We start from the raw sequence: 14353 nt of genomic DNA, 5'->3' as shown, positions 1-14353 counted from the left end.
AATCCCATTTGCCGATGATGACTGGGACTGTGAACATGCTGATGGGTTACTCAATCCTTACCACCAGCCCTAAAATCTCAAGGTTCAACTTATGTTAACATCAGTTGGCCGCAGTCTCCATAGGGTCAGGACAAGGTAAGAGGCAACATTTCTCTTCTCACTTCTCTTCACAATTTTATTTTTAAATGTAATGAAAAATGAACAGAACAGCAGTTCATTTTGTAATAGTTTTTGATATAAGGATTCCACTGCAAATATTGTCTTTGGAGTTTACCGATTACCAGGCAATAACATAAAATGTTTAAATATAATTGATAGCAAAGTTATACATAATTTTTTTCCCAGAATCATTACGTTTACATTTAAAACTATATATTTAGTATCATATAGACTGTCAATCAGTGGTTTCTCTACATTTGACCAACTGCTTACATTTGATTTATTTTTGGTTTTAATAATTTTTGGATACACACGGGTTACATGATAATGTTTTGTAACAATAATTTTCTTATTAAAGGTAAATTAAAGGCATTGAGGGATATCAGTTTCAGGCACTTGGCTTGAGGCTATAGTGTGCGTTTCCCAATAGTCCGATTAATGATTAAGGCTGAAAACTGAGTGAAAAACATTGAAAACCTGACTCATGGATAAGATGGCCGTTGTGTACCCAGCCCTTCGTTCCCATTTGGCCCTCAGATTCATAGACACTAACTTGTTTCATGTCTTCTTCTTTACTCTAGAAAGCCATTGAACATCAGCAAACATGGGAGACTGGGGTTTTCTTTCCAAGTTACTGGACAAGGTGCAGTCTCACTCAACAGTCATCGGAAAGATATGGATGAGTGTCCTGTTCCTGTTCAGAATCATGGTCTTGGGTGCCGGAGCGGAGAACGTTTGGGGCGATGAACAATCTGGTTTCATATGCAATACGCAACAACCTGGTTGTGAGAATGTGTGCTACGACCATATCTTCCCCATCTCACACATCCGCTTCTGGGTCATGCAGATCATCTTCGTCTCCACTCCAACTCTTCTATACCTGGGCCATGCCATGCATGTCATCAGCCAGGAGAACAAACTGAGAGCCATACTGCAGAGCCAAGTTGACAATGGCACGTTGAAGAAGCCCAAATACAGCAATGAAGCAGGGAAGATCAAAATTAAGGGGAATTTGCTGGGTAGTTACATGACCCAGCTGTTCTTTAAGATCATAATAGAGATCGCTTTCATCGTGGGCCAGTACTACCTGTATGGGTTTGTCATGGTCCCCATGTTCCCCTGCTCCAGATCTCCCTGCCCCTTCACTGTCGAATGCTACATGTCCCGTCCTACAGAGAAGACCATCTTCATCATCTTCATGCTGGTGGTGGCCTGTGCGTCTCTGGCACTGAATGTGATTGAGGTGTTCTATCTGCTTTGTAGAAGATTAAGATGTGGTGGCTCCAAAGGCCGCAATTATCACACTACCTCAACTGCGAACCCAGCCACCCTCCCACCCCCTGCGTGGTCTGGTCGCGTGGATACTGAGATGGACACCCTGAGACAGAACAAGATGAATCTGGAGTTTGAGAGTGGCCAGAGTTTAGGTGGTACTCTGGATGCTAAGGAAGAGAAAAAGTTGCTGGGTGACCACCACTAAAACGCTTGAAAGTTAATTTGCCGTTAATGTATCTTAATCTTTTGTATTGTTGAAAATCTGAATGAATACACTACCTGTTTTGTTTTCTTATGTTTATTTGATAATAATAATATAATAATATGCCATTTAGCAGACGCTTTTATCCAAAGCGACTTACAGTCATGCGTGCATACATTTTTTTGTGTGTATGGGTGGTCCCAGGGATCGAACCCACTACCTTAGCGTTACAAGCGCCGTGCTCTACCAGCTGAGCTACAGAGGACCATTGATTTAGGCGCAGTGCACTAGTAGTGTGTTTGAAGTTTCTAAAATGTTCCTTTAGTTTTTGAAACTACCCGCTGGGGTCTTGAATTGAGTTGTAAACTGACAGATGAATGCTGACAGCTAATATATTTTCTATCATATGATACATAAAAGGTGTCAAGATATACAAGTGTATTTAAAAAAAATAATAAACTAAATATAGTGTCAAAATTAATAGTGTTTTCTTTGTATCAATGGTGCCTGAATGAAAATGAGAGACTGAAAACCCATCAATAAAATCACTGAAACCTAACAAAATAACACACATGAGGAAATAGTTGATTATCTTAGGACACCATTTATGGAAATATGGCTATCAAATTAACATCACTGAACATAAGACATCAGATCTCCAAACCCTCAAAATAAAGGAGCTTGTAAAATAAACTCATTTTTTACCAGAACGTTGTCAAACTACCAATCCAGACAAATGTTCTAGGAGTGAGAGTATGCAAATATGGCTATTGAAGTGTCATTTGAAAATAAGGAGCGCCACGTCCTCCAACCCTCACAATGAAGAGGCTTATAGGTATAATATAACAAAAATATCCTTCTTGTTTTGCCAGAACTGGATTAACTACAGTACCAACCCAGGCACATATTCTGAGAAAGTATATTGTAGAAAAAATATCCCCCCAAAAATTTTGATTTAAGATTTCATTACCTCATATTACCTTTTGCCTACCTGGACCACCCACATTTTCTATTATAAATCATTAGCACAGGCCATGGCCTAGATTACAATGCTATTTCATGGTTATTACTGGTTAATTTGAGGTACTGATACATAATTAACTTTATCATTGTGTTGCCAATTATTAACCTTTACAATCACCCCCAGGTACACCCAAATTCTAAACAGCAGATTTCTCAATTCAGGATGTCATGCACAACGTGACACCTCGTACGACAAGCAAATTGTGCAACTTCAAGGTAGACGGTTGTAGGCTACTACGTAGCATTTGATCATTTGTCTCTACAGCTGGTGGCTGTTGTGTTCTGTTCAGAAACGGTCTGTTTAAAGGTAAAGCAACTTATCTTTCTACTTATTTTTTACATTGTCTATAATTATGAATTATTGTATTGTTTTCACCCAACATGATTAGACATAAGAATGAAAATCTAATATCACCAAAACCAAAATGATTTATTGATAAGCTTGAACCATTCTAAGATGGACAACCTAAGTGATTATTATTATCTGAAACAAGTGTAATCGTTTTTATTAGAATATTGATTTTGTGGTATTTGGGACATTTTACTTTGATAGCCTCGTGCTGTCTGTGTCCATTACTTGAAGCAAGTAAATAATTGATGCAGACTAAACACACAGACCACATATACTGGTACACTGACCTCATGAGAGCCCTGTGAGGCTTACAGCATGGAAAAAATATCCCATTCACTCACTTTCCCAATATTTTTGGGCATATCAAAACAATTAATTAATATAATTTGTAATAAAATGTTATCAAATCGAAATAGAATACATACTGTATTTATAAAGAAGTGATACACACTGAGTGTACAAAACATTAGGAATACCTGCTCTTTCCATGATCCCTTATTGATATCACTTGTTAAATCCACTTCAATCAGTGTAGATGAAGGGGAGGAGACAGGTTAATGAAGGATTTTTAAGCCTTGAGACAATTGAGACATGGATTGTGTATGTGTGCCATTCAGAGAGTTAATGGCAAAATAAAATATTTAAGTGTCTTTGAATGGGGTATGGTAGTAGATGCCAGGCACACCAGTTTGAGTGCGTCAAGAACAGCAACGCTGCTGGGATTTTCACACTCAACAGTTTCCCTTGTGTATCAAGAATGGTCCACCACCCAAAGGACATCCAGCCAACTTGACACAACTGTGGGAAGCATTGGAGTCAACATGGGCCAGAATCCCTGTGGAACGCTTTCGACACCTTGTAGAGTCCATGCCCCGACGAATTGAGGCTGTTCTAAGGGAAAATGGGGGTGCAACTCAATATTAGGAAGGTGTTCCTAATGTTTTGTACAGTCAGTGTATTTTGCTACCAAAATACTGAATTCCAATGTTAGATGCTGAAATATGACACATTAGATTTTGACTAAGAAAAAACTTCATCTGGTTGATAACAGACAGCATGGGATATCTCTTCTGTTATGCGATATGTTTTATAGCTCCCTTGGCTCTTGGAAATAGCCTTACTATCCCATACACAGCTTGTGTTCTTATCTCCATAACACAGACTGTTCTCTGTTGATCTACTTACTGTGTGTGATTCTGCTTTAGCTGTTTGATATTTTGTCATTTAATCTTATCATAGATTTCTTCATCATTTATCAGAATGTTGCAAATTCTGTAACTCAACTTTTAACTTTGTTTCCCCTAACATCAGCATCACATTCACCGTTCCTATGTTTGTATTTCTTTCCAACCAGAACAATCTGCAAACATGGGAGAGTGGGGATTTCTGTCATCCCTGCTGGGCAAGGTGCAGTCACACTCCACGGTCGTCGGTAAAGTTTGGATGACTGTCTTGTTTATCTTCAGGATCATGGTCCTGGGGGCCGGGGCAGAGAAGGTGTGGAGCGATGAGCAGTCTAATATGATTTGCAATACCAAACAGCCCGGTTGTAAGAACGTGTGCTATGACCACGCCTTCCCCATCTCCCACATCCGCTTCTGGGTCCTTCAGATCATCTTCGTCTCCACCCCAACGCTGGTGTATCTGGGACATGTCATGCACGTCATCCACAAGGAGAACAAACTGAGGCAACGGCTAAGTCAGGCAGGCAATGAGATGGGGAAAATGCCTAAATATTCTGATGAGAAGGGTCATGTCAAAATCAAAGGTGACTTGCTGGTCAGTTACATGGTCAATATCTTCTTCAGGATTTTGCTGGAGATAGTGTTTATAGTGGGTCAGTATTACTTGTATGGGTTTGTGCTGGACCCCAAGATTGAATGCAGCAGAGCTCCCTGTCCGTTCACTGTAGAATGCTTCATGTCACGACCAACAGAGAAGACCATCTTCATCATCTTCATGCTGGGGGTGGCGTGCGCATCTCTGCTGCTGAATGTGGTGGAGATATTCTATCTGATCTGCTCCAAGTGTGGTTCTGGCTCAAGAAGATGAGCTCAAGCAGTTCCAGCCATCGCAATGCACAGCCGTCTGAATGGAGGTAGTATGATGCAAAACGAGAAGATGAGTCTTCATGCAACTGGTCACAGCACAGCCTGAAGTCACTGATCACCAATCAACTATTGTAAACACTATTGACATTTCTGTTGACATACCGAGGAAGGATGCCACTGAAACTGTTAGCCCTACAATAATGCAGGGTCTTAAAGGTCCAGTGCAGTCAAAAACGTGATTTTCCTGTGTTTTATAGATATTTCCACATTATGAGGTTTGAATAATGCAGTGAACTTGTGAAAATAATGATAATGCCCTTTCAGTGTAAGAGCTGTTTGAAATGACCACCTGAAATTTCAACCTGTTTTTGTGGGATGGAGTTTTGGCCTTACACAGTGACATCACCATGCGGTAAATTAGTTAATAGACCAATAAGAAAGAGAGTTCCAAACATCGCTGCCAATAACAGCTCATTTTCTGTTTTCCCCTCCCTACTCATACCGCTACCAGACAGTCCTATCAAAATTATTGCTTGAGAAATTGCTCTTTGCTAAGAAGTTATTTTTGTTTCTTTTTGACCATTTACAATGAAAACAATCACTTCATTGAAATTATTTGATATTGAGATAAAAACGGCTGCATTGGACCTTTAAGATTATTGTTAGGCTTGGCTTGATTCTGTAAGTAAGGGTTAATACAATACAGTAGGTGTAACAGGACTGATGCTTTGAGCTTTGCTTTATTTTATTTGTTCATGGTGTGCACTAGGAGCAACCTAACTTTCAGCAGTCTTGTTGTCGCTCCTCAGTGAGCTGGTCACCGCAGGGTCTTTCTCTGATGATGTATGAATCTTGATATAATGTGATTCATCATACATTGTTTTGGTTATTGAACCCACACTGTCCTAAAGTGACACTAAATGTCACAACTTCCTCCAAAGCTGCATCCCCTCCTTGTTCGGGCAGGCTTCAGCGTTCGTCGTCACCGGCCTTCTAGCCACTGCCGCTCCTCATCTCATCATTCCATTTGTTTTGTCTTGTTTATTACACACACCTGGTTCATATCCCCTCATTAGTACCTGTATAAGTGTTCCCTCTGCCCCCTTGTCTTTGTGTGTGATTGTTTATTGTGGAGGTATTATAGCTCGGTGGAGCTACTTTGTATTTGTATCGCCGGGATATTCACCCGTGTGCCTTGTTTTCTCCAGAGCGCCGTATTTACCGTACTGGAGTGTATTACGCATCGATGCGTACCTCTGTGTTCCTGATTAAACTATATATTCTGTGATTTACCCTCCTGCGCCTGACTCCGTCCAAAGTCACCCGCCACAGAATCACACACCCAAACATGGAGTCAGCAGGAGAAGAGAACATGCCTGGAGTCGTGGCGCGGGTCTGGGAGCATTCTACTATGCTAGCCAGATTGGGAGAAGCGATGAATCGGGAGAAGCGATGAATTCTGTGATTTACCCTCCTTTTTAAAAAATTTGTTAGTTCACCTTTATTTAACCAGGTAAACCAGTTGAGAACAAGTTCAAATTTACAACTGCGACCTGGCCAAGATAAAGCAAAGCAGTGCGATAAAAACAACAACACAGAGTTACATATGGGGTAAAACAAAACAAAGTCAAAAATACAACAGAAATAAATATATATACAGTATGTGCAAATGTAGCAAGTTATGGAGGTAAGGCAATAAATAGGCTATAGTGCAAAATAATTACAATTAGTATTAACACTGGAATGATAGATGTGCAAGAGATTATGTGCAAATAGAGATACTGGGGTACAAATGAGCAAAATAAATAACAATATAGGGATGAGGTAGTTGGGCGGGCTAATTTCAGATGGGCTGTGTACAGGTGCAGTGATCGGTAAGGTGCTCTGACAACTGATGCTTAAAGTTAGTGAGGGAGATAAGTGAGGGAGATTGTGACACTCTGGCTCCATGGACTTTGATTATTGAGCCAGGGTTGTTCATTTTCATTGTTTGGGTGTATTTCTATGTTGGGGATTCTAGTTGTTCATTTCTATGTTGGGTGATTGTTCTTGATTAGTCATATGACTCCCAATCGGAGGTAACGAGTGTCAGCTGTCGGCTCGTTATCTCTGATTGGGAGCCATATTTAAATTGTGTGGTTTCTCCTTGGTTTGTGGGTTTTTGTTCCAAGTTCAGTCATTGTCACTGTTGGACTTCACTTTCGTCTTTTGTTTTGTATTGACGTGCTTTATAAATTAAAGTCATCATGTTCACTCGCAACGCTGCGTATTGGTCCGCTTCCTCAGACGATCGTGACAGAAAAACCCACCATCAAAGGACCAAGCAGCGTGTGAAGCGGCAACAGGACCCAGCTCCAAAGGCTTCCTGGACATGGGAGGAGATTTTGGATGGAAAGGGGTCCTGGACTTGGGAGGAGATCCTGGATGGGATGGATCGCCGTCCATGGAGCGAAACGGTGGAGAGGCGACGGCGAGAGGAGCAACGGCGTCAGCAGGGCCATCATCGTTGGAAGGACGAGAGGCAACCCCAAAAAGTTTTTTGGGGGGGGCACATGGCTTGGACGACGGGGCTAACGGAGGCAGAGAAGGGGCGAATTCAAGAGGCAACCAGGTTACGGGGGTCACTGGCCAAAGTAGGGAAAGGAGATGTAGAGGCACGGCGTGAGAGACTGAGGTGTGTATCCAGTCCGGTCCGGCCCGTTCCAGTTCCCGGGGTAGAGCCAGTGGTGTGTGCCTCCAGTACGGTCCGGCCTGTTACGACCCCTCGCACCAAGGATACGGTGCGCTTCGCCAGCCCGGCCCGGCCTGTTCCGGCCACTCGCACCAGGGATACGGTGCGCTTCGCCAGCCCAGCCCGGCCTGTTCCGGCCACTCGCACCAGGGATACGGTGCGCTTCGCCAGCCCAGCCCGGCCTGTTCCGGCCACTCGCACCAGGGATACGGTGCGCTTCGCCAGCCCGGCCCGGCCTGTTCCGGCCACTCGCACCAGGGATACGGTGCGCGTCGCCAGCCCTTTCCCACCAGTGCCTACACCACGCCCCAAGCCTCCTGTGTGTCTCCCGAGTCCTGTGCGTCCTGTTGCTGCTCTCCGCACTAGGCTTAATGTGAGTCCCCAGGGTCCAGCATGCCCTGTTCCGGCTCTCCGCACTAGCCCTTATGTGCGTTCCCAGGGTCCAGCATGCCCTGTTGCTGCTTCCCGCACTAGCCCTGAGATGCGTGTCCTCAGCCCGGTACCTCCAGTTCCGGCACCACGCATCAGGCCTACGGTGCGTCCCCAGGGCCAAGCATGCCCTGTTGCTGCTTCCCGCACTAGCCCTGAGATGCGTGTCCTCAGCCCGGTACCTCCAGTTCCGGCACCACGCATCAGGCCTACGGTGCGTCCCCAGGGTCCAGCATGCCCTGTTGCTTCTCCCCGCACTAGCCCTGAGATGCGTGTCCTCAGCCCGGTACCTCCTGTTCCGGCACCACGCACCAGGCCTACGATGCGCCTCAGACGGCCAGAGTCTGCCGTCTGCCCAACGGGGCCTGAACTGTCCGTCTGCCCAACGGGGCCTGAACTGCCCGTCTGCCCAACGGCGCCTGAACTGCCCGTCTGCCCAACGGCGCCTGAACTGCCCGTCTGCCCAACGCCGTCTGAACTGTCCGTCTGCCAAGCGCCGCAGGAACTGCCCGTCTGTACTGAGCCTGCAAAGCCGCCCGTCTGCCATGAGCCTTCAGAGCCGTCCGCCAGACAGGAGCAGCCAGAGCCTTCCGCCAGACAGGATCAGCCAGAGCCTTCCGCCAGACAGGAGCAGCCAGAGCCTTCCGCCAGACAGGATCAGCCAGAGCCTTCCGCCAGACAGGATCAGCCAGAGCCTTCCGCCAGACAGGATCAGCCAGAGCCTTCTGCCAGACAGGATCAGCCAGAGCCTTCTGCCAGACAGGATCAGCCAGAGCCTTCCGCCAGCCAGGATCCGCCAGAGCCGTCCAGCCAGGATCCGCCAGAGCCGTCCAGCCAGGATCCGCCAGAGCCAGCCAGCCAGGATCCGCCATTCAGTCCGGTGCTGCCCCTTAGTCAGGTACTGTCCCTTAGTCCGGTGCTGCCCCTTAGTCCGGTGCTGCCCCTTAGTCCGGTGCCGCCCCTTAATCCAGTGGGGTTTAATTGGGGGGTGGTCAGGTGGAGGGGGCTACGGAAGCGGATAGTGACTAAGGTGGGGTGGGGACCACGACCTGGGCCAGAGCCGCCACCATGGACAGACGCCCACCCAGACCCTCCCCTAGACTGTATGCTGGTGCGCCCGGAGTGCGCACCTTTAGGGGGGGGTACTGTGACACTCTGGCTCCATGGACTTTGATTATTGAGCCAGGGTTGTTCATTTTCATTGTTTGGGTGTATTTCTATGTTGGGGATTCTAGTTGTTCATTTCTATGTTGGGTGATTGTTCTTGATTAGTCATATGACTCCCAATCGGAGGTAACGAGTGTCAGCTGTCGGCTCGTTATCTCTGATTGGGAGCCATATTTAAATTGTGTGGTTTCTCCTTGGTTTGTGGGTTTTTGTTCCAAGTTCAGTCATTGTCACTGTTGGACTTCACTTTCGTCTTTTGTTTTGTATTGACGTGCTTTATAAATTAAAGTCATCATGTTCACTCGCAACGCTGCGTATTGGTCCGCTTCCTCAGACGATCGTGACAGAGATAGTGAGGGAGATAAGTGTCTCCTGCGTCTGACTTCGTCCGAAATCACCCGCAACACTAAAAATTGTTTCAGAAAATATTTGTAACTTCGTCATGTGAATATGTCAATTTGATTTAGTAATTTATTTATGTTTTTGTAAAAAGATAAAATGTGAGCTTTGTCTTGAATGTATTTTATGTTATATTTATGTTTTATGTTACAGGGGACTGGTGAGATGTTTTTTCTCTATGTGTACATCATATATATAAAAAAAAGTCAATCGTGTAGCAAAACAGGACTTTGATGTGTAAATTATATCAGTGATTTATTTGGCTCAGACCAAAACATAAGCTGTATACACAGTATAGTCTTCATGGGTCAAGAGGTCAAACAAACTTGTCATGGTAACGGACCATAACAAATGTGTGTGCAATGAGGCTGTCCACTGGACACACCGGTTGATCAACATTGTTTTCACATCATTTCAATTAAATTAGGTTGAATTGATGTCTGTGCCCAGTGGCTGTAGTCTACACACTGTATGTATATCTGCAGGAATGTAAAGTATATTATAAGTCAATTATGGTTACATTTTAGTAGGTGACATTTTCAGTACAAGTTAATCATCTTCTATTCACATTGCTTTTGCTACATCATGAAAAATTGTGTCAGTCTACAGCTGTACATGTGAAGAGAAATGATGTAACATCATAAAACTCAGTGAACTCAAATTTGATATTTGAAATATGATTGCATGGATCCAGACAAGCTAATCTGTGTACGCAACAAATCAACTTTGATTTGATTTGTTGTATTTGTTGAAAAGGCACATGTCATTATCAAATGATCCACTTCACAAACAAAAAACACACAAAAAGAACTAATTCAGTTGTCAGTCAATCAATTTTACACAACAGAGTCAGAGAGCAGCGGTAAAAACAACAACGTATTGTATTTGGGATTTGTTGTTATAATTATGAGGTCAATGGCACTCGTCATACATGAGAAAACAAATTAAGTTAGACAGTGATTCAACTGGATATTCAGCAAAATGACTCTTTATCAAACTGTCTATGTTTATCATGGAGTGCATACCTCTCAGCTGCTGGAGGTTGTCTGTTACGCCCCTGCCTAACCTTTGATCCAATCAGGTGGAACATCTCCACCACATTGAGCAGCAGAGACACACAAGCCATCACCAGCATGAAGATGATAAAGATAGTCTTCTCAGTGGGCCGCGATATGAAGCACTCTACATGGTCTCCCTTACATGGGTATCCACTGCATTTAATCTTATTAGGCAATACAAAGCCATACAGGTAATACTGACCCACTATGAATCCAACCTCAAATAGAATCTTAAAAAACACATTGGACATGTAACTGACAAGCAAGGTCCCCTTTATGTGAACTTTGCCCTTGTCGTCAGTGTATTTGGGCACTTTCACAATTCCATTCTTTCCTTTTGATTGTTTTCGTCTCAGTTTGTTCTCCTTGCGAATGACGTGCAGGACGTGTGCCAGGTAAACCAGAGTTGGGATGGAGACGAAGATGATTTGAAGGACCCAGAAGCGGATGTGGGAGATGGGGAAAGCCCGGTCGTAGCACAGATTCTTACAGCCCGGTGAAAGTGTGTTGCAGTCCAGACCTGATTGTTCATCTCCCCATACTTTTTCTATCCCTGCCACCAGTACCAGCAGTCTGAACACGAACAGGACCGTCAGCCAAACCTTTCCGACAACTGTAGAGTGGGATTGTACTTTGTCCAACAGAGAGGCAAGAAAAGACCAGTCCCCCATTTTTCAGGTGTGGCTAAATGGTCAAAGAAAATATAGGATAATAGGAGAGAAAACATGATTGGTGTTAGTACTGTATCTACTACATATGGATCTTAATTTGATCACTCTTTTGTTGCTGAGAATTGTTCTGCACCACAGGATATGCAGATAAGTTTTGTGATTTACATATATTCACTAACACATGGTGCAGTAACTAACCACAATAACACACGATTATATTAACAGCGCTTTTCATGTAACCTACCTTTGGACAACTAATAGCCTAACCACCGATCAAGCAACATTATGGACTAAACTTTAAAATCCTTTTGCTGCAGGATTATTTTGCTGTGAAATTATAGGTCAAATTAAGATCCTACATCTGTGTATGTAGATAGAGTAGTCAGCCAATGTTCTATGTAACATGTTTCGCTGCAGCGTAAACAGAATGATATTGTAGTTTTCTTAACTGAATATACAAACCAGCTTTCTTACCTCAGAGGTGAGCACAATCTCCTCACACCAGTTCTTCTCTACTGTGGGGAATTCTCTCTTAATGAATTGCACTCTCCCCTCTTATAGTTTGGCATCAGTTTGAATCATCATGATGTCAACACCGTCCACCCCCATACTCACTGACAACTTGCACGTCGTTCATTCCTCTTTACAAATGTTTAAACCAAGGAAAGCAGAAACTCATGATCATCCTCAGAACTGCTTTCCCCCCCAAATATGTCATCATTGGTCAGTCACCACCCAATGCCTCATCCTTGTGAAGCAATCAAATGTCTGTAAATCCAAAAGGTCATGGTGGATTCAGGGATGTTATCAAACACGATCCATGACATTTGGGCCCTACCTAGAGAGGTAGACTGCTGTACTGTACATACAAATATTTCACACAGTCGTCTCTACATTTGTGTTGATCTCTGTCACGGTTTCGGCCGAGGCGGCCCCTCCTCCTTGTTCGGGCAGGTTTCGGCGGTCGTCGTCTCCGGAGTACTAGCTGCCACCGTTCTATGTTTCTTGTTTGATTGGTTTTGTCTGTTTGTCACACCTGTTTTGTGTTATGTCTCATTAAGCACCCTATTTAGTTCCTTGTTGTGAGTTTAGGTGTTGTGTGTAATTGTTCCCGTTGTCGTGTTGTTGCGTTGCCCGTTTCGGTGCGCTAGTTGTAGCTTACCTCCTTATTTGTTAAGGAGAGAATTACGCACATGTTTAGTGCGCCCGTGTGTTTACGCCTGTGTGCGCTTTTCTCGCCTCCGGGCTGTTTTTTGGACTATATTTTGTGTGAACTACTAAAGTCTTTGTTGGACTTAATTTCTGCGTCCTGCGCCTGATTCCACACCACACCTACCTACAGCAACACTTGACAGATTTACACACCATCGCATGGAATCAGCAGGAGCACCCACCGACATCATGGAGGAGCGTCTCCGAGGTCAAGACGATCGGATTAATCAGATCGGGCACGCCCTGGACCGGGTGATGAACATTCTCCATCGTTGGGAGACTAGCGATGTACCCACACCTCCACCTACCGCACCATCACCCTCGGTCAGCCCGCCCGTCCAACAACCGGAACCCAGTGGAATTCGGCTCTCGCTCCCGAGGGCGTACGACGGCACCGCTGCCGGGTGTCAGGGGTTCCTGTTACAGGTGGAGCTCTACCTTGCCACCATACACCCGGCGCCCTCGGGATACGAGAGCGTTTCCGCCCTCATCTCCTGTCTCACCGGCAAGGCGTTGGAGTGGGCCAACGCCGAATGGAGGGGAATAGACGCCGCCACAGTCACCTATGCGGAGTTCTCCCGCCGCTTCCGTGCTGTCTTCGACCATCCACCAGAAGGGAAGGCGGCGGGGGAGCGTCTATTCTACCTCCGACAGGGGATGAGGAGCGCTCAAGAGTTTGCGCTGGAGTTCCGGACTCTAGCGGCAGATGCAGGGTGGAATGAGCGGGCCCTCATAGACCACTTTAGATGCAGCCTTCGGGAGGACGTCCGCAGAGAGTTAGCGTGCAGGGATACTACACTATCATTTGACCAGTTGGTGGACATGGCCATTCGGCTGGACACCCTGCTCGCGACCCGCGGACGTCCCAGGTGGGGGTCGCCCATTCCACCCTCCAGCGCCTCCGAGCCGAGCCCGATGGAGCTCGGAGGTGCTGGCGCTAGAGGGGGGAGAAGAAGGAGCCCGAGGGGGGCTGTCTCCTGCACCAACTGTGGCCGCGGAGGGCACACCGCGGCTAGGTGCTGGGGAGGGTCTCCTGGTGAGGGAGATGGCAGGTCACACATTGGGGAGTCCTCCCAGGTGAGTAGGCGCCCTACTTACCCAGAGCTTTCTGTCGTACACATAACTATACCTGTTTGTTTCCCACAGGTTGCACCTCGTTCCCAGCATAAGGCGCTAGTCGATTCAGGCGCAGCTGGGAATTTTCTAGATCGTAAATTCTGTGTTGAGTTAGGGATTCCCCTCCTTCCGGTCGATAAGCCTTTCCCTGTACATGCCCTAGATAGTCGTCCGTTAGGATCTGGGTTGATTAGGGAGGTCACGGCGCCACTTAGGATGAAGACGCAGGGGGGTCATGAGGAGACGATTCAACTCTATCTGATCGACTCTCCTGCGTATCCGGTGGTACTGGGGCTTCCCTGGTTGATTACCCATGATCCTACGATTTCGTGGCGAGAGAAGGCTCTTAAAGGGTGGTCTGCTCAGTGTGAGGGGCTATGTCTGGGTGTTTCCGTAGGGGCGACCTCGGTGGAGAGTCCGAACCAGATGCCAGCACTGCACATTCCGCCTGAGTATGAGGATTTGGCACTCGTGTTTAGTAAGACAAGAGCGGCACGGTTGCCGCCTC

At 45.7% G+C, this 14353-nt stretch overlaps 3 protein-coding genes across 3 annotated transcripts; 2 read left to right on the top strand and 1 right to left on the bottom strand.

The window, feature by feature from the left end:
* The first annotated feature begins 28 nt into the window (after window positions 1-28).
* Window positions 29-2117, top strand: LOC311108471 (gap junction Cx32.2 protein-like). The gene is made up of 2 exons (XM_084151099.1): window positions 29-135; window positions 741-2117. Exon 2 carries the CDS (start codon window positions 764-766, stop codon window positions 1637-1639), a length of 876 nt encoding a protein of 291 aa, XP_084007225.1. The 5' UTR covers window positions 29-135; window positions 741-763; the 3' UTR covers window positions 1640-2117.
* A 98-nt stretch (window positions 2118-2215) lies between these two features.
* On the top strand, window positions 2216-6354 carry LOC311108473 (gap junction Cx32.2 protein-like). The gene is made up of 2 exons (XM_084151101.1): window positions 2216-2966; window positions 4366-6354. Exon 2 carries the CDS (start codon window positions 4380-4382, stop codon window positions 5061-5063), a length of 684 nt encoding a protein of 227 aa, XP_084007227.1. The 5' UTR covers window positions 2216-2966; window positions 4366-4379; the 3' UTR covers window positions 5064-6354.
* A 2947-nt stretch (window positions 6355-9301) lies between these two features.
* Window positions 9302-12517, bottom strand: LOC311108029 (gap junction Cx32.2 protein-like). Its single transcript, XM_084150666.1, has 2 exons — window positions 11992-12517; window positions 9302-11530 (listed from the first exon to the last, which is right to left on the bottom strand). Exon 2 carries the CDS (start codon window positions 11515-11517, stop codon window positions 10762-10764), a length of 756 nt encoding a protein of 251 aa, XP_084006792.1. The 5' UTR covers window positions 11518-11530; window positions 11992-12517; the 3' UTR covers window positions 9302-10761.
* Window positions 12518-14353: the final 1836 nt, after the last annotated feature.

This window comes from Coregonus lavaretus, assembly GCF_964263955.1.
Source record: "Coregonus lavaretus genome assembly, chromosome: 33".
Taxonomy (NCBI): Eukaryota; Metazoa; Chordata; class Actinopteri; order Salmoniformes; family Salmonidae; genus Coregonus; species Coregonus lavaretus.
Note: the sequence above shows the minus strand (reverse complement) of the source record. Positions and strands in the feature narration are given on the sequence as shown.